Here is a 24,969-nt window from a genome sequence, read left to right on the forward strand (position 1 = left end):
TTATCATCAGTATTTGCATTTATATATAAATACTGAAAAAAAAAATGCATGATATCTAAAAAACTCATTCTTTCAGGCATAGGAAAGACTACAAGAAAAATTGAATCCTCCACTGGAGCTATAACAATTACAACTTCAAAAATTTCTGAAATTCCTGTTATAATTAACAACGACACAACCTCTGATAATTCTCATAGATCCATAGAGCCTTTAACAAAAACTTCAATTGACACATCCGAGATATATTCCACAAAAATTTATCAGTCTACAACATCAAATGAAATTCACCCAACAGAAACAACTGTTTCAAAATTCCCAGATTTACCAACTAAAACAACAAAAACTACACTTACAGAAATGCAAAGTGAAAGTTATTCGAAACCTGCAAGTGAAGAGGATATGACTACTACAAACTCTTCTTTAAAGCCAACAAAGATTTCTATTCTTTCCACTTATTCTAGTTTCGACATTTTACTGAATACAACTTATTCAAAATCTTCTGATTTACTTACCAAAATTACAAATCCTTCCTTTACACCCAGAGAGAATACTAAATATACATCAACAACCAAAGCAAAGGAAATAACGAGTCCTGTAAGCGAAGAAAGTGAAGCACCCGATCCAAATAAATCTACACTAACCGTCAAAGAAAGTGAAGAACCAGAAGAAAACATTTTTACATCAACAGCCAAAGAAAGTGAAAAACCAGAAGTAACCAGCTTTTCCTTTACAACCAAAGACATTGCAGTATCAGAAACAGCAATTTCTAGATCTACAACCAAACAGAAAGAAGAACCTGAAACAACCAACCTTCCCTTAACAACCAAAGAAATTGAAGAACCTGAAACAACCAGTCTTCCATTAACAACCAAAACAATCGGAGAACCAGAAACACCCAACCTTCCATTAACAACTAAAGGAACTGAAGAACCAGAAACCACCAATTTTCCATTAACAAGCAAAAAAATTGAAAAACCAGAAACAACCATTTTTAAATCTACAGTTAAGGAGAACAAAGAATTAGAAACAACTCGCCTTACATCGGTAGCCAAACAGAGTGAAGAATTTGAAACATCAAGCTTTAGATCTACAATCACAACTACTTCAAAGCCAACAGTAATTATTGGTTCGACTGGAGGCACAGAGCATCCATTACCAACAGAAGAAATACAACCAGATGTCACAAATGATTTCCAGAATCGAAACTGGACATGTCCCTTTCGGTTCGGATTGTTTCCGGATGAGAGCGACTGCAATAAATTCTACCATTGTTCTCACTGGAAGCCATATCGCAAGGCATGTCCCTCAAACCTCCACTTCAATCCAGCATTAAAAGTGTGTGACTGGCCAGAAAGCGCGGGATGCGGTAAGTAATGAACGCAGGTTATGCAGATTCAAATATAGTGCATCGTTAAAAATGAATATTTTTGATATATAAATAATATTCGAATTTAAGCAAACGATTTCTATTTTCAACTCATTCTTTCTTTTTTTTTATGACGTATAAAAAATGCACTAAAAATTTAGTTTTGATTTAGGAAACCGATGTTTAACATAAAAATTCATAAAGTTGAAAATTTTTTCCAATTTATTTAATTTTGTTTATTTCCAAAAACTGATTTTCTTATAAATTTGTGATAGTGGAAAATCACTTTTCAATAGTTTGAATTCTGGTTTACTTTTTGGGAGATTCATATTTAACAAATTCTGGACAAATTTCTTCTTATTTTGATATTTAGTTTATATTCCAAATGCTTTTATCTTTCATTTCAAGTTTTTTCAAATATTTTTATTTCAAATGCTATTTAAATATTTGGTTTCGTTTTCAAATGCCTGTTTTTCTTTTTAAAAAAATTACATTCGGGAGATACCAAAATTAGGATCTGTAGTTTCAGTTTTTTCTTATCTTTATATTATAAATTAAATAAATAATTAAAGTAAAAAGATGAATGTTAAAATAATAACTATGAAAAAGTTTCAAAAGCTTGCTTCTAATAATGTATTAAATGTAGAACATAGGTTTCCTCTCAAATTCTGGAGGCAAAGGCGAAAGCTGCAAAAACGTGATATAAATATTTTCAGACAATCAGAAATTTAAATCTATTCCTGATACATTTTAATCTTTTGTGAATATTCTATCTTTCAATAATATTTGTAGATTATTTTCTCAATGTCTCGCGCTTTCAAGATTTTCACTTCGACAAAGACATTTTGGATCAAAAAGAAATTATGTTCTGCATTTAAGCATATAAAGCGCTGTTTTTTTACCTTTTAATTTTTAAAAAATGACCTCGAAAAGTTAAGGTGCATTTAATTATTAGTGTCTAATTTGCAAGCAAATATACATAAAGAGAAAAAAATTCTACATCCTTTTATTGAATTTTATGATTATCTATTGAATTTTACTCAATTTTAGTACCAAGCAAAACTTACAAATTAATCGTTACATATTTTTCAAAATAAAAATTCCACTTTCGAAGAAAAGATTAGGGAAAGTGATTGAGATACTTATTAAAAAATCAGTGATTTTAACTAAAAATAATTATTTTAATAAAAGAGGATTAAACTCTAATTCAGTGTATTGGCGGCGTTGCTTTATCATATTTTCTTATAAGTTATTGAACACCAAATTTGGGAAGAAAAATCATTCATGAAATAACATTTCTGCAAGCTGATTTATCGAGCTCATAAAGATACTTCAGATGGTTGAAGTTAGAACCAAAGCTTAAAGCTCGGAGATTGTGATATTAATCCATTCGTTTCAAATATTAATTCTTAAGATATTCATCGACAAGCCTAGTTCGGTAAGGCTAAGCATAAATTCACATTTAGAATAAATTCCTCGCCAATAACATAGGATATAATTTAAAAATGTCGATCGAATATCTCATCTCTATATCCCATAGCATTGAACATGGGAAAGTGATTCCAACCAAAATCCGCGATACCTCCTCCTCCTTCGTAATTGTGCCTATCTGCGTTGGAATGATGGTATACGATAGCTTGTTTTCTCCATATCACAACGCAGCAGGAATGACTCGCCAGAATAAACTTGTAAAAGAAGAGAGGCTTATTGCTGTCTGACCTTGGCGATATGCTTGCTCTCTGACCCAACATAAACAGGCATGTTGGTTAAGAGGGGCATACATAAATAGACTTTTTTACATTTTACCCTTAACATTTATTACATTTTACCCTTTTAATGTTTTCGTAGAAAGTATTATTCTCGTCCTTGTGGCAATGAAATGATCTGCAATGAGTTCAAGTGCAATGATGGCCTGCTCTCTTCGGACCAAAATTGCAAGAGAACGATCTTCTCGGAAGATTGCAACGCATGGCCTATTTGAAGTAGGTCTTCTCAAAACTAAATTTCGAATTGGAATTTAAAGTGATCCCAGAGTCTGTGGATCACTAAGCCTCCCAACACCATCACCTTGAATAGACTAATCACACGATCATCTGCCAAATTCATAAATCGGATAAGTGTCTTCCCTTAGACATTAAAATTTTCAAAGAAAAAAAAAACCCTAAAGACTATCAAGCATTCATGAAAATTGTTCATAAATTACGAATGCAAGCTCTTCATAATTTCCTCTGACTTCCATAAAAAGAATCTTTATTTCAAATGAGTAATAGATATAAAATGAGGTAGTCATTTTAGTTTAATTTAATAATGATATTTTGTTTATATATATTCATTTAATATTAATTCATTAAATTCATTCATATTAATTCATTTAATACAGTTAACCGATAAACACTAAATTTTTCAATCATGTTTAATTAAATTAACTTTGTTCTGTTAGAATAAATATACTGAAATATAAATTTTCAATTATTCAGCTGGTTACTTCTTCAAGACATCTAGAAGGAATAATTATTCTTATAATTATCAATATACAGAAATAATTCTTATAGTTATATGTAATTATTCTTAAAATTATATGTATAATAATCCTTATAACTATACCTGATTTCAAACTTCTATTCATATAAGAAGTCGCTAATAGCTATAGCTTATAAGTGGTGCGATAATGGAAATTAAAGCTATAAAGGAATATTTAGAGTAATGCTCTGCAGTTTGCTTTTCAAGTTTGTAACACGCATATATCCTCCATACATGAACACGTACAATAAAATCTTTGGTAAACAAAAACTATTTTCAAGGAATAATAAGTTGTCCATGAAGCGTGGAAGAAAACTGATTCACATTTATCAGTGAATAAAAGGAATTAATTTTTGTATGTTTATAAAATACTTCTGCGTACCATTTCATGTCTGTTTATGAGCAGTAATCTGTGTTGATAGTATATACTGATAAAGAAATGCAGGAATAAAGCGCAAAGGAACAAAAATCAATTAATTTTTTTTCTCTCTGAAAGATACTATATTAATTTTAACAATAAATTAACAATTCTTTTTAATAATAAAAAATATATTTACTTTTATATCTTTTACTAATGCAGCAAAACTTTCCATTCAATGCTTTCAGCGAAATGCAGAATCAGGTTCATGTGCAATTTAAACGAAGCTTTCCATGCTCTTACATACTTCTTTCCCGAAAGAATCAGGATTCTTCCAAAATTTTCGCTGTAAATGTTTTGTGGCAAATGTACGGGTTAAAACTTTAAAGATGGTTTAAAAGGATTACAAGAAAAAAAAATACTATTATGGACGTCTAGAGAATATCTAGATGTTACACATCTAAATACAGAAACAATTCCTTAACAGAAAACGTCAAATATCTGCAGATGTGATCATGGTATATTAACTAAATATTATATTCTGTGCGTTTTTTTCCATGAGAAATATATTCATGATATTAAAAAAAGGATGTTGCTGTAGCCAATTTCAAAGTTTTTACAATTTGAAATACATATGTAGGCAACCCCTAAAGTTAAAAAAGAAGATGAACTTCGGGAAATTTTTCAACGGAATAAAAATGTAGGTACTTAATCCATAAAAAATTGTTCTGATATGTAAAGTTAATAAATAAAATCAATTTTATCCACTAAACGAAACGAAATACCTTTTTAAATAAGCCTCAATCCTAAAAATATTTTTTAATTTAACATTTTTGTAAAAGATGCATTTCTTGTCAAATTAGCATTTCAATGCACTTTTAAAAATCAATTTATTCAGCAAGCTCAGAAAAAAAATAACTAAAAATTAATATGCCTTTTTTAATGATATTTACATATAGAACAGAGAATATTTGCTTATCCTTTCAGAAAAAAAAAAGTGATTGCAGTGACTCCATGGTCCGATTTCATTTCTCACGTTCGGCTCGATAGTATCCATATTAATGTTCATAAGGATTATTTACTAAAAGATCGTCAAAAACATTTTATTGGTGCTTTTCTTCTTTCTTCTGTATTCTCAGGACAAGAGTCGACGACATCTGTATCGATTGAAACTTCAGCAACAAGAGAACCAGAAACGTCTTCCAACATTTCGTGCAACTGCACCTTCTGCATGTTGCCTGTGCCTGGCGATTGCAGTGTCTACATGATGTGCACGAACAACTCTGCCAAAGTCATCGTATGCGGGCGTGGTTTGTATTTCAATACTATGGCTCAAACCTGCGACCTGGAGGACAATTTGCCTTGCGAAAACAATGTCCAATGCCCGGAGTCTTCTGGTCGTTTCCCCTATCCACATTCGTGCGTTCATTATATGGATTGCAACAACTTCGAAATAACAGTCAAAATATGTCCTGAAGGAATGATCTTCGACAAAGATAAGGCGGAATGCCTTTCTGGTGAATCTTGTGAAGGTAATGTTTTTATATCATTTAAAAAGACATGTTTATTTAAACTTTGAAACTACACGCATATAACACATGCACAAAGGTTTGTAAATGGTGCCAGATAAATTCAGTTCAATTTTAGAAAAGGTGCATTTAAAAAATGAATTAAAAAATTGTTCACAACTATAAAATAATAAAACAAACTGTTTCAGTGTTTTATCTTATTTTAAAAAATACAAGCTCATTGTGACAAAATATTTGGAAGTATGCCATTTTACACAAAAATGAAAAAGATTTTCAAATTTGATAAATTTATCTAAAATAAACTTCCGAATTATTTTCAAAAACTAAAAACAAACAAAAAAAAACCCTTTAAATCCAAGGTCTTCTTCCTTCCTTTGCCACAAAATCTATAAATTCTGCAAATGTTCATGGCGCCCTAATTATGATGCTTTGCGACAATCTAACAGAAACCAAAAGCGTGAAAGCAGAAACATGCACCAGCGCTCCAATAACAAAAAAATCACTCATATGTACAGAGTTTTATTTGAGAAATGAGTATTGAAATTTTATCTTACTATAGAAACAAAGAATCGGCCTTCATAATAGGTATTTTCAAGTGTTGATAGAATTTAGAAGATTTTTAAACCAAGAGGTTCAATACAAATGATGTTGATCATTTTTTCATCAAAGAAATGAACTTCGATGATGTCAAAGTGCGAAAAATTAGTGTTATTAATAGAAAGATTTTAAAAATTTATTAATAATATTTGATTTATTCCACATGCTGGATTATAATGAAGTGTGTCAAAAGTGCCTCTCACTGTTCTTTACTAACCAATGAGTGAAAAATGTAAATATGTTTCTCAATTATTAGCTGAAAAAATATATGTATGTTCTGTGTTTTCGCTGTTCGTGTTTGTTTTGAAATCGTTAAAATTTGAAGACAAAAAAATTTAAGAGCCAAGGAAGAAATTTTCAGTATTTATAAAAACATTAAAAGTAGGTTTAAAGCTAATAGAATTGTAAACTTTGTCAGGAATTTTATCTTAAATATTTCTCATTATTTTAGCAATTTTTATTTGTCAGTTACCCATTTATAATAAATAATCTATCTGGCAATGAAAGGAGCACAGCTAGTAGAATTTTAAATTCATGAACGAAAGATTTTGAAATTCGAACCATTATCCACCAAAAATCTAACTTGGCATGCGTGAAATCAAAATGTCGTGTTTCATCCACAAATGGTTCAGGTATAACTACAAAATGGTATTTTAAACATATCAAGAATTTTGAAAGGCCAAGCGAAATCTAAAATTACGGGTGATAGTCACTTCTCTCACATTCATTGCAGTTTGTTTTGCTTGACTGCTTTTAATCAATAGTCATCAAACATAGAAACTTATTTAATTGAAGCTTTTAATTCGATTCCTAGAGAATACCAAACTCAAGAGTAAAAAGTACAATATTAAGCTCTATCACTCTGATTTGCTCACCACAGAGTGTTTAAGAAATATAGGTTACCAGAAGTATAGATTTTACTGTTCTCTTCATGCTCTTCTTTGTAGAATCAGAGATATAATTTAAAATTGCTGAAAAGAAGAATGGATAACTGCAATTAGCTGAATTACTGCATTTTTAAGAAGTGCTTTCAGCTCATTAAAAGTTGAATAAGTAATTGCTTTATTTCATTAAATTAATATAAGTTTTGAAGAAACAAATGCGCTAGATAAATCTCTTAGTTTTGAGTTTTGAAGGCATTTTAACTTCCGTAATCAGCTAGCATGAAGACAGTTGACGGAGAATTACAAATTTTCTATTGAATCAAATCTTGACCCCACGATCCTGAAGTAGAGACACTACCGCAAAACAATTTTCCAATCTTTTTAAAAAATAACCAAATTTTAGTAAAATGGACGGGGCTTTTTAGATCAGCCTAAACATCTGCGGGGCGCTGGCTAGGACTTCGAACGCCTAAGTTTTTTTTTTATTGTTTTCATTTAATCCTTTAATAACATCTTATTGCACATAGTTTAATTTAGGATATCTATGATATTGCTCCTTGTCCAATATCCTCAGTCCCATCTCACTCCCCTGCCAACCCTGGCTTTCTCGGATCATTTATGTCTGTGAAGGAGTCAAGTGTGGGCGGTTAAGGGGCGGTTTGTCCTAATGTTGTTAACCCTAAGTAAATTTTTAATCTTTTATATGGTTTTTACAAAGTACATTTGGAAGATCTGCCATATTAACGATTGGACTTGGGAAGATTTTTTTTACTCGGATATGGAGAGACTCTGAAATGGAAGCAGCCAAGCAGGGAAGCGGCTTAATATGACCGTGATTTTACTTAGTTTTCTATTTCCGTCAACTTGAGAGGTAATAAAACAGCATTCAAGTTATTCAAACAATAACCTAAATGAAGCCAACTTAAGCACAAATAATTTTAATTAGATTAAACATATGTGAAGATTAAGGTTAATTAAGATTAGTCGTACGAGCAGGCATTCCTCCCTCTTTCTGACCTGTTGGTTTATCGCAATTTTGTCTAAAAAATAACGTGTGTTTTTTTAAATAAAATGTATATGAATCTAGGCCTAGATAGAGTAATGTAAATAGTTTCACTTCCTGTGTGTGCTTCAGGGTGACTATGTGGATAACTCTGCTCAAATATGTCGGGATCCCATCCCCTCAAATTAAGTTGAATCCTGTAATAATGTCTAAAGAGAATAATATGTATTGCTATCCATATCAATGACTTGAAGTAGGGGAGATCGGGCCTAGTTGCCACCCGGGGCAAATAGGCACTTTGCTAATAGCGGAGGTAAAAAACACTAGATGGCAGTAGAAACAGGAACAGAGTAAACAGGAAGTATGACTTCATACGCTCAGAAGTTTTCAGTCAGTTTCATTTGGACCTATAGATACTAGAGGTCAAGTCGCTTTTTTTTTTTTTTTTGCTTCGAAAAGTAAGTATTACTACTCACTTGATTTTCTTATAAAATGTACAATATTAGCAAAGAAAATTCTCGCATGTTACATTTAATATTTTGATATTCATGAATGTATTTGTGAGAAAGCATCTTTTAATTAATTTAACATTTCTGAATCAAAAATGGAATCAAAATCAAAATGGCGTGACGGAGCATAGAGCATAAGCCAAGCGGGGCAGGTTGGCCTTACTCTTTTAATAATGCCGATGATTTATTTATCTAACTTTTTCTTTAAATCCTTGGTTAGAAACAGAAAGAGGACTACAGACCGAGTTTCGACCCCCCCCCCCGTTTCGTTATTTTGGAAGCTGTAAAAGCAATATTGCATAAAGAATTATCGTATTCAAAGGCTGCTGAAAAGTATGGGATACCTTTGCGTTCCCTAAAACGCTACCGCCGAAAAGCTTCAAAAGCAGGGGGTGGTTATCCTTTGACTTTTCAGCTATCTGTAAACACGAAAAATTTTCAGCTTTCAGGAGGAAGCAAATCTCGCAGAATATGTAAAACGAACCTCAGTTGTTTATTTTGGTCTTAGTCCGAAAGAAGTACGGAAATTTGCATACGAGTTTGCTATTTCATTAAAACGGAAAGTGCCTGGTTCATGGGAAGAAAATCAACAGACAGGCGAGGACTGGTCCAGCTTATTTTTAAAACAGAACTCTTCTTCATCCATCAGAAAGCCAGAAGCAACGAGTCTCAGCCCGGCGACCTCCTTTAATAATACAAACGTTGCCGCATTTTTTAAACTTTTCACGCAGTGTTATAAGTACAATTTCGGACCTGCGGATATATGGAAATGGATGAGATAGGGATCTCAACTGTTCACAAACCCGACCGGGTGGTAGCTCGGAGGGGATTTAAACAGATTTGCAAAATGACATCTGCAGAAAGAGGTACTCTTGTTATGTTGACTGTTGCTGCATCTGATATAGGAAACAAGATTCCTCTTCTCTTCATTTTTCCACGTGTGAATTTCAGAGATCACTTCCTCAATGGAGCACGTACAGGCAGCACTGGATGTTGCAATCCTTCAGGATGGGTGAAAGAAGAGCATTTTATACTCTTTGCTGAACATTTCGTCCTGTACACGACGTCAACTAAGAAAAGACCTACACTACCACTACTGGACAATCATGACTCTTTCGATTTCAGCACTCAATTATTTGAAAGCGAACGGAGTTGTGGTGCTGAGTTTTCCACCTCATTGCAACCATAAGCTGCAACCTCTGTATCGCAGTGTATATGGCTCGCTAAAGAAATACTTGAACAGTACATGAGATTCATGGCATGGAAAAAATCCTGGAAAAAACAATGAAGATTTACGATATTCTAGGTATCATAGAGACTGCTCTCCCACTTGCTACCACCAAGAGCAATATAACAGCCGGCTTTGCAGCTACTGGAATAAGTCCACTGAACCCAGATATATTTCCCGATTCATAATTTCTTCCCAGTTACGTTACAGACTATCCTCAAGCCATATCTAATATATCTCAGTGATTCTTCAGCTTTAGAATGCATTTGTTCTAATCTGATGCCTACTGATCCCAATGAAATTTCCGAAGCAGAGCATGAAAGAAATGGCACTCAACTACTGCAGGTTTTATCATCCGCAGATCCCGAAGTTTTGATCCCACATACTGTTTCACCGTTGGAAGAACTATGGCCATTACCAAAGGCTGGCACAAGACAAGGAACAAGAAAAGGGTGGAGGAAGAGGCAGGCTGCTATTTTGACGGATACCCTTGTGAAGGACACACTTCAGACAGATAAACAAGCCGTTAACATAAAAATATTAAAAACAAGTGTGAAAATCAAGACTAATGTTCTACACAATAAAAATGAAGAAAGAAAGACCAAAAGCAGGAAAGTGGCCAAAGACAAAATGCAGAAGAAAACTAATGAAAGCATTGGAGCGACTAAGAGACAAAAACACTTTTGCAATGTTAAGTCCATCTGAGTTAGTTGTACCATGGCAGTACCTTGGTTAAATGCTTCTAAATTTTTAAAAAAAGTGCAATTTTTAGCTAAATTTAATTATTTAAACTTTAATTCAATAAAAGTTCCTGGTTGAAATATATATATTTTTTTATTTTCTTTTTATATAAATACCTACAGTATGATAAAGAAAAATACAAATATATAATGCCAACCTGCCCGCGTTATGGTGCCAACGTACCTCGGTCCCGGGGTAAGTTGACACCGATGGAGTTAGCTCAATCAACTCAATAATGCACGCTTATTTTTAAACTAAAATGTTATTAATTCCGTTTTATACTAGTTAAAGGATGTAAGAATGTTTTGGTACACATATCAGCTATTTAATCATTACCAAAAAAATTAGAAAAATTCGCAAACAAAATTGGTGTCAACTTGCCCCGGTCTCCCTTACTGCTCGTGTTAGAAGCAATATTTTTCACTCTATTTTAAAACTCACTACCTCTTGCTTAGTGGACTTTGCTCGCCCAAAAACCACTTGCGAGGTGACATGGTTCTCCGTGGTGCTATGAGGATATTTTCTTCCCAAACCGTCTTAAGATCTTAATTCCTATTTGGCCTTATTAGGCAGCTGGGTATTTGGAGACTCTATCACAAAACCTCAGAAGTAGGACAACTATATAGAGTTTTAGTTTATAAAGACATTCTTGTGCTTAGAAGTTGCTTCAAATCCTTTTCTAAAATTATAAGTATAAATAAACCAGAAGTTATAAATAGAATTCATTAATATTTTCTTCTGATATTTATTTTCAGTGTCCTGTTTTTATTTTTATATATACATAATTAAATACAGAAGACATGGATCTTTTTTTATCATTTACTGAAATCTTCGAATTCCATTTCAGATAAGTTCGTCACTTCAACAGATTCAACAAATAATAAGAATTCTAAAAGTTTTACAATGGATTTAACGCAGTCGTCGACTGATTATGTAAGCGGCTCAACATCTTCTTCTAAGACAGAGAAGATAAATAGTATAAACGATACAACAATTATGGGTACTGAAACTACTTTCACCTCAAAAGCAACGCCTATAACTGAAAAAAATATCGCTACAGATAAATCGAACACTACCAGTGCAAAAATAAATTCCACTGTCTATATCACTACACATACAGCAACAACTGATTTCAAATTCACATCGGAAAGTGTAACCAAGAACGAAGAATTGTTTTCAACTCAGCATTCTGATGGTGAAAGTGAATTTATAACCATCACTATGCAAACTGATGAAGGTGGAGTTACAAGAAAAGACTATTCAACAGTAATTCCTAGTATTAATCCTAAATCGGAAACCACAACTGATGCCGATTCAGTAATGACAGAGAAATATGTAGTCTCTAGCAAAATAACTTCAATAGCAACAACATTTTCAAATGAAAATTCTGCAAAACCTGAAATAACTTCCTCTCCATCAAAAATTTCAGATGAAACTTTAAATATTACCGAAATATTTTCAAACATCCCAGATGAAATATCATCAACAAGAGAAACCGCCTCACAGTCAACAAATGTAATGGATGAATCTGCCACAGACATTAAAACAATTTCATCACGGACAACAGTTCAAGATATCATTTCAACAGAAACTATTTCGCAGTCAGAAACTATGCCAGAAAGAGAAGTGTCAACGGACACAGATTCAACATTATCTTCAGTTGTTTCAAATGAAACTGAAGTAATTTTTACATACGTTTCAACAGAGATGGGAACGACTCCATCTCCGGAGACAAAAATTAACACTGAAGATATATCAACAATATCAACTGCTGACACATTTTCAGAGACGGAAGCCATCAGGGATTTGAGTACCACGATGTTCAACAAAGAAACGACAAACAGCGTTTCAAATCTAAGTAATGAGACCATAAATGAAGAAGAATCGTATAGCACATTACCAGAAATAACAACAGTTAAAGGAATAAGTAGTAACGACACCACAGAATTCAAATGTCCAAATCGCTTTGGTCTTTATCCTGATGCAAAAAATTGTTCCAAATTTTACCATTGTTCTCACTGGATAGCGTATCATAAAACATGTCCTTCGAAACTACACTTCAGTTCTGTGTTGCTTGTATGTGATTGGCCTTACAAAGCTGGATGCAGTAAGTTCCTTCTATACTTATTTAAATAATAATCTGGTCCCCAAATTCTTCCTTTATTAATTTACACAGTCCCTAAAGTTGTTATGTGTCTATGTATCAAAACGTCCCATTGTTTGTATCTTTAAAGAAGAGGATATGAAACCACTGGATAGCATTAATTGTGATAGTTACCAAATGTTTAGTAGAATCGCCGTGTAGAATACAGGGTTGTAAAAGAATAGAGAGCTCGCTATCGCAAGTGTGAAATAATATTAAGGTAACTGAATAGTTGTTCCATATATATTGACATTCAGTGCTATTTAGGATTTCTCTTGCTAAGATTAACACCAAGAAACACCACTGAATTTCACTAAATTTCATCGAAATTTCTTGAATTGTTTATTTATGAAAATGAATCTTTCTCCAACACTATAAGAGTCTAATGTTCTGTTTCTATTTAACGATCCCTGCTTTTACCATAGCAATCCTTATTTTAATTTAAAATTATCGAGTACGACTTCTGACTGTGAATTCTGTTAGAAACAATTCAAAGAAGAATCAATAATCATACTTTGATCACAAAAAAGCGTTTTTTTTTTTTTTTTTTTTTTTTTTTGCGTGTGATTAGTATCCCGATACTAAGGTATTAAAGGGATATAATTTCTTTTAAGGTTTATCATCTTCTGCATGTCCTGTTTTATATCCTCACTTCTCTTGCTTGGCTCACACTGAACCATTGTTTATGCTCTATGTGCTTCTTGATATCCATAAATTGATAAATTCCCTAAAGTTGGGAATATGTGATAACCTATCAGATAAATAACAAACGCTGTTTCAATGAATTATTCATTTCATGAATTGGCCATTTACTAGTTACTGATCAAACGAAAGAGGGAGACTGGTCTTACAAGGGATAAAAATATCGAAGAAAGAAGTATAGATCCCGCTTAAAGCAAAGAGCATCAAGGGTGGAATTCTTTAGAGTCAGTAATTGCTTTTCTTCTTGAGTTCAATCTCTTTTAGTAATATAAGATTCTTCGAAAAAATATTCCTATCATTAGTAAGTGCATTGTATTAACCATTAGCAGTCAACATGCATTCTTAATACTCCGTTGATCAGAAACCAATCTAAGCCCTTTAGAAAAGTGAATCGGTATAGGCAAATAAGTAAGAAAATACGTTGGCAAAAGAATCATCATTTTTTTTTTGGAAGAAATGTGTATATTCTAGTTACTTTTTTTTTTTTTTTGAAATATTAAAATGCATGTTCTTTTTTTAATATTTCAAATGCATTGCACTAAAAAATTTGATAAAATTATCTGACTCATTTCAAAGATAGTCTTTAGCTCTGGTTCGGAGTTGTAAGGAAAGGATTGGCCCAAGGCATTTGATAAAATAATTGATTTTGATGTGCATTTCAAATTATAGGTCTGAATTCTTGCCGAAACGCTCTTCCCACACCCTCAATTTTATAACCTTTCGAGAAAATTATTCGGATTATTTCTGATATTATGTTTTTCCCATCTAAAGTTATAGCTATTATTTGATTCAAAACAGAATATTTTTTGTGATGCTACTCTATATTATAATAACTGCAAATGGCTAAATTTAAATGATGTCAGATATTAAGAAAGTACTTATTTTTCTGAAGCAATTAAATTTTGGATCTGATTTAATTTATGAACATTGAAATTTCAACTTAAAAAAAGTGAAATTATTCTTTGAAATATTAGTTACTCACCTAACTCCCGAGAGTTTACATGAAAAAAAAAACTTTCAAAGAGTTAATAATTTGAGTTGTGAATAGTGTAACAGTTTGTGATAAGGCTTTATTCTTAATTGGTAGATCGTGACACTGCTATAACATTTATAGTTTTTAAAGTGTTGAAATCAAATCTAAGTTTTTAGTGTTATCATTTACGAATTATCAGTTTCTTCATCTTATTTTCAAATTCTTATTGCAAGTCGTTTCTCAACATAAAATTTTTAGAATTGCTTTATTTTGGTATAAAGTATAATATTCTGTCATCTGTTCATAATAACTTCATTTTTAAAGAAAATATTTTGTTTTGATCTAAAAACTTGCTTCCATAATAATTTAGAAATTATGCTTAATATTCTAATCCTTAAATATCTAAAAATATTTTTTTTCAGTGTATTTCGACACAAGTTTAACATTTATAATATTTTTTCAATGAAATTGGATTGAAATTCAATTCAGAATTATCAATACGCATTTTTGAATTTTATCATAAACATATTGTATCAAATCGATAAATTTAAATTATGATTTTTATTTAATGTTTTGAATAATAACTTTCTCAATGATTTCTTTCAATAATACCCCATGCCAAGATATTACAAAAACAAAAATTTATATTCTTATGCAAAAACTTAATTTTATAATATTTTAGAAAATTTGGAAACATGGAAACGTTATTAAGATTATACAATATTTTAGTGGAGTACTGAGTATTCCGAAATATTCATAATATTATATAATTCTACGCAAATATTGTAAAACAGAGGCATGCTACCGGGACTTTGTTTACTGATATCACAATACCTCTACCGACATCTAGCAGCCCTTCCCACAAGAACTATTTTTTTAATTATATTTCCCTTAAAATTATATTTTCGATGCATCGAAGAGCATGGAATATAAAATAGCATGTTCAATTTATATATAATCTAAATAGGACACTTATTTAAAAAACCAAAGAAGAATTGAATCACAATCACAAACATTACATGACAATTTATTAAGCTTATTTAGGCTTAAAAAATTTATTAAATTTTTCAGCCTTGTCTTCTTTATATTATTTTTAAAAATTAACTTATAAATAAAGTACCATTAAAGCTCACACAAAAAATGCCTTTTATGAAATCGCAATGCAAATGTGCTTAAAACAAGGAAAATCATTATTATACAATAATCTCAAAAACATATTGTTAAGGAGAAATTCTATGGTATTGAAAATGGCATAACTGAAACTCATTTTTTTTAATATTAAGAGGATATAAAAATTTCGAATAATTTGAATTGATTAAAAAATTTGATGAAAATATGGAAAAAAAATGTTCTTTTCAGTAGCTACTACCAAAAGAATAAGTGTCAAGTTTCGCAGCTATAATTCCAAAGATCTGACCTATAGGAAGTTTCAAACCCTTTTTGGATGATGAAATTTCAACCTATTAAATATCATCATCTAAAAACTTTGATTTTCACTTTTTTATTTCAGTTTCCACCAGATCCACAACGACTGCTGAACAGAATGAAAGCACTCCGTTTCAACCAACGACAACTGGAGCTTTTTGTCCCTGTGACTCGTGCGAGCTGCCGATCCCGGATGACTGCAACTCCTACATTCTGTGCACCGATAAATCCGCCATGCTCATCTCTTGTGGGAGTGGGCTGAATTTCAATGTTAAAACTGGAACATGCGACTGGGAGAATAATGTTCTCTGCGAGACAAACATCGAATGCCCTGGGCCCACAGGCCGTTTTCCATACCCACGCTCCTGCTATCACTTCATGGAATGCAACAATACTGAAATGACCGTCAATAAGTGCCCAGAAGGAATGGCTTATGACACGAGTGAAGAAAGATGCAGTTGGACTGCAACTTGCGAAGGTAAATGATTTTGTTGTCTTTGTTGACAGATGTGAATTAAAACAGAAGAATTCACATAGAAAAAATTAAAATGAAGTTATATTTTTGTAATACGAAGACAGTAATTATTAGATACATAATTTGCTGTTTAAAACCACTAGATGCTTCTGCAGTTGTGAAACGATGCATTTATATGAAACAATGAAAAGTCAAACGTTAAAAAGTCGCTTCGAAGGGGATTTCAATACCACATTTACAAAAGCCTCTCCTTAAGGGAGGCAATAGTCTGTTGAAGCTTTGTTCATTGTGTGTGAGTGTGTGTGAATGTATGTTTGTAAAGAAAGCAATGTCTCGCTTTCTTTTATCTGATAGATTTGTAGGAATTAACTTTTTTTCATGAAGAAAATTATATTTAAACTTCCTAGAAAGGATTAAAATGTTTAATGGATTTTCTTACATTCGAAAGCAACTTCAAAAGACGTACTATATATATGTATATATATATATATATATATATATATATATATATATATATATATCTTTGCAGTAACGTTTTTATTGTTGATATTAGGTCATATTAATAGAAATGGCGCTTCATGTTGCGGAAAATATGGTTTCCCATCTGATAATTTTCTAAGTGAAAGATGATGGGCTAATGATTAGCTGATTGTTTTATTCTATGTATTATATTGCTCCGAGAAATACGGAGCTAAATAGGCTTTTAAACTATAACTTATGCAGACAAAAAACACTAGTTTTTGAATATAAAATTCCAATTTTTTTATCAGTCCTCCGCAAGTGAATTATTTTGAATGATTTATTTTTAAAGTTACTTCGAATACAGTTAAAAATGTTTAAAGTTAAAAATAAGTTAATAATGTTTAGAATATGTAATACATGTGTTGAATAACAAATAATTTCGTGTTAACTTATTTAATAGCGTCACTTGTTTGTACTTTAGTTTAATGGCGTGATTAGAATATGTTGAATCCTTTCATGCATGGAAAGGGGTCAAAATGCTTGTTACGGGGATACTATACTCTGTTTTGTGTGCATAAAAAGTGTGTGCTTGATGTTTATTGATTAATTTCTAGTTTTCAATTTCAATTAAATACTGAATGTTGAAGTTACTAACACTATTTTCTTTCACACATACGGCCGTACCTTATTCCCTTCTTCTTTGCACAGTTTATCAATTTTAAAGCGGAAGGTAACTTTTTGTTGTTGAACTTCATCCCGTCTTACTTGCAATTCACTCACTACTATATTTGGAATGGAAGAGAAATTCTAACTTTAAAGGCTATCAGTTTTTCCCCCCTTCTATCTCTGTTTCCTTCCCATCAATGAGCTTATTTTAAAATTTACAAATATAAATTATATTAATGTTACATTGTAATTCCTGCAAATAGCTGTTAAATTACGGAGAAATAAAGTATTTTATATTTTCTGTAAAAAGGTGCAGTATTTGAATTAATAGTAGCCTTTTATATTTTTAATGCAAGTTAGAAATTGGATCCTTATTTGTGAAGGTAGAACAAAATGTTTCAATATAAACACTTAAGAGTTTTACAAAGTTTTTAACAATATATTTGAATTTTAGTCGTATTTTAAAAACATTCCTCTTATTTTATTTACTTGCTTAAATCGCAAAGATAATTAATTCATTCAAATAATTTAAGAGAGCTTCATGAATATATTAGCACTGATTTTAATTCACCTGTAGGGAGGCATTATTACATTGTAGGCGCGTTACTTAGACTGAAAAAAATATATAGTTCAATGACTTGTAGTTCAGCCTGAGAGACAATAAACTATACTATTTCTTGCCTACACTGTATTTATCTCTTATGCTTTCACATGACTATATTGTATTGCCTTTTTATTATAAAATATGTTGAAAATTCAACATTCTTTTGGGAAGTGTTTGTTTTTACTATTGAATTGAATTTGTTTCTTTTGACTTGCCCTCTATCTGTGCATTTTGCATGATCTGAAATATCCTTGAAAATATTCTAACATGTTTTTGAAGAAGTAAAATGTCCCTGGTCAGCAAATTTTTTAACTAATAGTAAACATTAAAATTCTGACGTTAGTAGAGAACTAGTTATTATTCTGATTGCTTTATAAGCAAATGTTTTTACCTTACTAAATACGCTTCATGGAATTAATTATAGTTGCAAAAATGAGAAGCCACAAGCAAACTAAGTTTGAAGTGAAATAGCATCTTTTAGAACATAATAACAATAATTTTTGTGCTGAACTTATTAGAAAAATTCTCCGATTTTAAAATACTTTCAGGAAAATTTTATGATTGATCTAATTATTCTCTATAAGTGTATTTTGGAGTCATTCCCTACATTTGTCAGAAAGACAGTTTATGTTAAAAGATGTATCATGATCTTATTCTTAAAATTTCATTTCTGGCAACAATGAAAAAGTATACAAATATTTTTTTTTCAGATATCGAAACGACATATTCTATTAAATATGAAAGCACGACAGGTTTGGAGACGACAACACCTTTTCCACATTCAGCCGAGATTGTAAAAGTGGCTTCAACAAAAGATACTTTTATAACATATACAGATAACGAAAGCTCAAAAATAAATAGTCTTTCAACAAGTAGAACGAAGTCAACAGTAAACCATGTTCCCGAAACATCTACAAAACTTATAAAAGAGACTTCGGAGACTTCATTCCCTTTTGATCCTGTAACTACTTCCACGAAAAGAGATTTATCTTCAAGTAGCATTTCTACAACTTACGGAAAAACTACCAGTCTCGAAGATCTGAGCACTCATCAGAAGACAAAAAGGGACGACAGTGAATTCTCAAGTACTTTGCCACCATTTACTAATGCCGATTTTTCACTAACTAGCAAGTCAAATGAAAATTATACTACGAAGAGATTCATCTCAACAACTGTTTCTTTATCATCCGAATTTATTCCTACGTCATCAAATCACGATTTTGCCTCAACACCTAGCACAGAACTAAGTACAGCTGCTGATTCGTTGAACACTGAAACCGAACTTCCCGATTCTTCTAAGAAAGAAACAATAAATCCGACTACAGAAGTCAAAATCTCAACTAAAATTCGTGAAAATTCCAGCACTTCCACTGGCACCAATTCATTTGAAACTGAATCATTGATCCCAGATGCAACAACTGAAAGTCTTGCTGATTTCGCAAAAGCATCGACGAAGAGTTTGGTGACAATTCTTTCTTCAACTGACGGTTCTTCTTTACTGACTGAGTCTTCTACAAACACAGTTTCAAAAATTACCGAAAATTACCAAAATTTTACCACTGCAAATGATTTAGATGTAAAAATATCCACTCCTGAAGCTGATTCAAACTCATCTTTCTTTTGTCCGTCACGTTTTGGCCTATTTCCAGATCCTGAGAACTGCTTTCGTTTCTATCATTGTTCCCACTGGGTGGCGCTTCACAAGTGGTGTCCTTCCGATCTCCATTTTAATCCGAAACTGCAAGTGTGTGACTGGCCTAATCAAGCAGGGTGTGGTAAGTGGACTTCTACTTAAATATAATCATACTCCAATGCCAAATTATCCTAAATATGAGAAATCTATCATCAAAATTGCATCAAATTTTTTGAAACAAAATTTGCCAGATGTGATTTCTGCGTCTATTTCAAACTCAAAATAAACAATAATTTTTTTTAATAATGCAATAAAAACAAAATAATTTACATTTGCTTTTGCCTTACAGAGTTATAAAACAAAAACTTTAAAAAAAATTTATACCAGGAAATAACTTTTTAATTAAAAAAATTTACAGTTTTGATTTATTTTCAAGTAATTTCTTTAAATAAAATTAGTTGGAACAAAATACTGTCACATCTTTGACATTTTATAAAAATATCCCAAGTGTCATGATCTTAAAAATGAATGATAAAGCATGATAATAATTTTTCTCGCTATATTGACATTCTGTTTTTAAAAGGCAGTAAAATTATTTTAAGAATGGAACCTATGGTTTCAGAATTTGGCAGTTAACACTCGACATTAATGCCAGGTCAAGAAAAGAATATAATATTTGACCCCTAAAAGAGGGAATAAATATTATATAAATTCAATAATTAAAGTATTATTGAAAGCATAGCATGGTCATGAACTTTCTGTTCAGTCAGATCTCATATCTTCGATCATCCAACTTCAATGCATAGACTTTGCCACTCTGCCATTCGATCGTCATGTTGATATGAAAATTATGGAGAGTGATACTTAGAACTGTGTTTTGAGCAGTCATTTTTTTAATGTTAAAATTTACTCCCAAGATTTATTGGACACAGTTTTAATACTGAGAAGAAGTTATAGTAAATTTACCAAAGCTTTTTCTCTTTCAGAGACTTCCAATACTTTAGCTTTCGAGAAAATGCACAAAATTAACGTTCTTATCAAACCCCGATGATTTAAAAGGAGCCATATTTAAAATACGAAATTCATATCTTACATATTCCAAAAACATAAGGATTATTATTATATTTCGTGTTGACTCGTGTTAAATTTTAAATCCTTTGTGCAATGTGGGCAGATGTAAGGAAAAAAAATTAATTAAATATGATATCATTGAGGGAATTGATTCCTCAAACCCAACTCATAATTGAAATAGACAGCTACTCGTTTCGAAGTTGCTTATATATTCGTAAACATCAGACTTTTAGACTGGGTTCAATTTTTCATGTTTCAAATAAAGTTTCTTTTTTGATGCCATCGATTTTTGGGTGAAATTTTCCTGAAAACTTGAGGTCATAATATTATAGTTCTTTTAATATTTTGAGATAGGGAAATCCAGCAAAGTACTGTTTATGTGGCCATTTCAGTATACCCTGTGTACTAAATTTAAATAGTAATTTAATTTTAGTAATTTAATTAATAATAAGTTTAATAATAGTAATTTAATTAATTTTTAATTTTAAAATAAATATGACATCAACTTTGTGTGCATGAATGAAACTGTAGCAATGTAATTTTAGATAAAATGAAAAATTTTATCCCATTCAGATATACAGCTTTTTTTTAAGAGTTATGAATATTGTAAAAATAATATTTTTTCTTGCAAATTTTTATTATATGCTAGATAAAAGTATTAATATTGCTACAGAATAACTCTTTTATGCATATTATAAAAATGTTTTCTTTTTATCTGCTTTCACTTGCTAATAGCTGTTGCAATTTCAAGGGTTGAAATATCAATTGACTCGCCAAAGCTAAACATCTGAATTCCTCGAGATTTAAAAATATAGAATATGAATAAAACCTTGACTTTTGTCTTTATGAATTAAAATTTCCTGTTGGAAGAAATCTTTCTGAAAATTATTTACCGTTTCATTTGAACTTGCATTTTATGGAAATTCTTTTGATTTCTTCTGTTAAAAGACAAAAATAGATTATTGAAATATAATTTACTCTTCATGAAAGAATTGGAATGCAGCAGCTTTCAATGAATTCATCGAAAAAAAAATTTTATTCAGCCCGTTTCGCACATGAAAACTTAATAGTTTCTTAGGAGCCTATAAGATATTGTTTTAATGTTTATTCATAATGAATTAACTTGAAGAATCAGAAAAACAGAAATGATAGCTAATGTAAAATTTCAGAATTTACAATGTGCTTGATTTCTTTACATTATCGAGCCTATGAACCCTGTATAATAAGAAAATTCCACAAATCATAGAATTAACTTGAGCCCATTGAGTTTTTTTCAAGCTTGTCAAATTCAGAGGATAGATAGCTTGAGCTGGGAATCCAAAACTTAACATTTATACGAGACACACACAGACACAAAAAAAAAAAACTCTTTTGGAATCATGCTTTTATTTCGAATAACAAAAAGCATTTACAATGGCAATTCTTTTTGTTTTCTGGTTTCTACAGCTCTTCTATACCATCAGTTTTCACTTAACTTCATAAGTAATACAAAGTAATTTTCTGTGATCATTTAGAAGTTATAATTCTTTTCATAGTCGAGCCAAATTTTTCAAATCGAAAACTACTTTCATAACTACAAATAGTTTTATTTTCAAATTTTTGTGTTTTTAAAATCCGGCTGGTCTTTCATGAAATATCTTTTCAATTCTTTAAATTACATATTGAAAATAATTTAAAAAATTTTGAACTAAACAATATAAGGATTGAACATTGGGAACAAGGAGTAATGAAGAGCGGTGACTATCATGCTCACGGGTAAAACCTCAGCGAGCTGGGAAGCATGTGCCTTCTTTAGGACACTCTAGAGAACGGCGAACAAACCTTCCCAGCTTTCTTTAATGTTATTTCTTAACGTTTATTTGTTTTAATTGTAGCTGTGTTTAAAAAAAATTGAAGACATAACTTTCATAGGTGTTACTATCCATTCCCCACATCGGTTATTTGTTTCAAAAGTTGCGATATTATATATTTTTAAGATCTGTAGGATATAACGGTTACGAATAAAATTCCATTTTTATTTTTGGATTTTATCCTGATAAGTAGGATAGTGTTCTCAACTATCTGATAATTTTCATTGTGGGATAATTAGGAATAATCATTTATAATAATAAAAACTGTATTGTTCATACATTTGAAATAATTTATCATATGGCCTGAAGTGATATTAAATCTAGATCCGCAGTAAAGTTTCATCCCGCCAATGATGTTCGTTATTTTAATTTAATTAATAATTGTCATTTTTTAAGAATCTATTATGGGGTTTACATACACTTTACTTTTCATGTATAGAAATTTTTTATTAATAATAATTTTGAAAGAAAGAAGTAAACTGGCGTCGAGGAATAAAAAAAAATTAATGTGATGCTGAGGAAGGAATCTGATTTTAATTATTTTCAGTAGGTTGAGAGGTTACGAAGATGAAAAAAGAAACTTGTCTCGAATCTTCAGTGGTTGAATTTTCAATAAATATGCTCATTTTAGCCGATTATGCTCAAAATGCCAAAATGGCGACACGCTATTCGGAAGTCTGACAAGTTGATGAGGTCAATTGATTGCGACAGTTTTGAGGATCCCTAGCTTGAATAAATCAAAATTTATTTTGATGGTTCGTAATAGTTTGTGTTGTCTGAGGTTCAGATAAAAGTTAATTCTGTCAGATCCTGTCGCTTACGCAAACTTTTCCATGTGGCATAAATATCAGCGAAAAATGAGTTCAACAAGAGACTGAAGTGAGAACTATAGTTTCCACGACTTTATTGAACCACCAACCCTTATTCATTTTAAAGTATGTTTCTTAGAAATTTCTTTTTCGTGACATAAAATTCAGTCATTCCTGGTTTTGTAAAAGCCGATTTCCAGACAAAACTGGAGATAGAAATAGGAATTACTTCAAATTGAAAATATTTAATAACTGTGGTAGTTTATTTGCCATATTCTATAAAATAAAAGATATTTTTTATTTAAAAGTTTAAAAAGAAAGTACTTGGTTGAGGTTGGTAATGGATCGTAAAAATAAATTCAGGCTATGAAAAGTATTATCTTATCAATTATTGAATTATTAATTGGAATATTCCGGAATAATTATAAACGTCGTTGTAAAGGAGAGAGGTTCGGATTATTGCCTTCATAGCACTATTCTTTAAATACTTTCATAGTCAAAAGTTACAACGGTTCAATAATAAACGGAAAATAAATAATAAAAGTCACAATATTGACATCATCCTAATATTGACATTAAAATTATGAATATTAATTTGCCAAAAGAATTCCAGGAAGTTTGCCAGCCGAATACTACCTATCTAGTATTTGAAACGTTTATTTTTTAATGTTCAACGCGTTTAAATGAATGTAAATCGCAATTCAAAATTTAACTGAATGCAATCTATAATTTTAGTAACTTTTGGAGATTCTAACAGTGTTTCTGCATAGATTTGCACATTTTAAAACGTTTTTCTGAAAAATATCATGAGATTAGTTAGACTCGTCAGTTTTCTTCTAAATTGTCTGAATTATGAGATATTACAGATTAACTTTTTAAGATAGATTTGAAATTTAAATGTTTGGATTTATAATAAAGTTTATTCTCATTGCAATATTTAATCACGACGTTATTCGATGTTAAACATGTTCTCCGATTCGAGGATGATAAAATAGAATACAAGCGAACCTTTCTTACATGGTTTTTTTTTTTAAATCTTTTTCCACTTCCTGATATCAATGTTTTTAAGTCGTAGTTCAATTTCTATATGTGTTTTTTTTTCCCTTTGAATTTTGATCGTCTAATTAGTTAAGCAAATTTAAAATCTGACAATAGCATTTATTCTCTAGATTTTGTGTGATTGTTGTGATTGTTTCGATAACTTCTCACCCTTTCGACAACCAAATTCCATCGTTTTCCTATGATAACCTACAAAAATACCAATATCTGTTTTGTTTTTCAATTTATCACATTTAACATTTGATGAGTAAATATAGATCATTGATCCTAAGAAACACTGAAGTGATAAAAGGATGGTTATCTTTCTCTCCAAATTTCCGCTGGAGTGACATTTTTTCTTGAGTTTGTGCTGGCATCTGTTG

At 31.1% G+C, this 24,969-nt stretch overlaps 1 protein-coding gene across 1 annotated transcript in view; it reads left to right on the forward strand.

The window, feature by feature from the left end:
- The window catches only part of LOC129956841 (uncharacterized), a 201,370-nt gene that overhangs the window by 138,293 nt on the left and 38,108 nt on the right, over nucleotides 1–24,969 (forward strand). Inside the window, exons 16-20 of the mRNA XM_056068796.1 lie at nucleotides 77–1,366; nucleotides 5,384–5,776; nucleotides 11,583–12,842; nucleotides 16,064–16,456; nucleotides 18,896–19,960. Of these exons, the coding sequence (XP_055924771.1) occupies nucleotides 77–1,366; nucleotides 5,384–5,776; nucleotides 11,583–12,842; nucleotides 16,064–16,456; nucleotides 18,896–19,960 (4,401 nt within the window). The remainder of the gene's footprint in view (nucleotides 1–76; nucleotides 1,367–5,383; nucleotides 5,777–11,582; nucleotides 12,843–16,063; nucleotides 16,457–18,895; nucleotides 19,961–24,969) is intronic.

Source organism: Argiope bruennichi, chromosome 11 (assembly GCF_947563725.1).
Source record: "Argiope bruennichi chromosome 11, qqArgBrue1.1, whole genome shotgun sequence".
In the NCBI taxonomy this organism is placed as follows: Eukaryota; Metazoa; Arthropoda; class Arachnida; order Araneae; family Araneidae; genus Argiope; species Argiope bruennichi.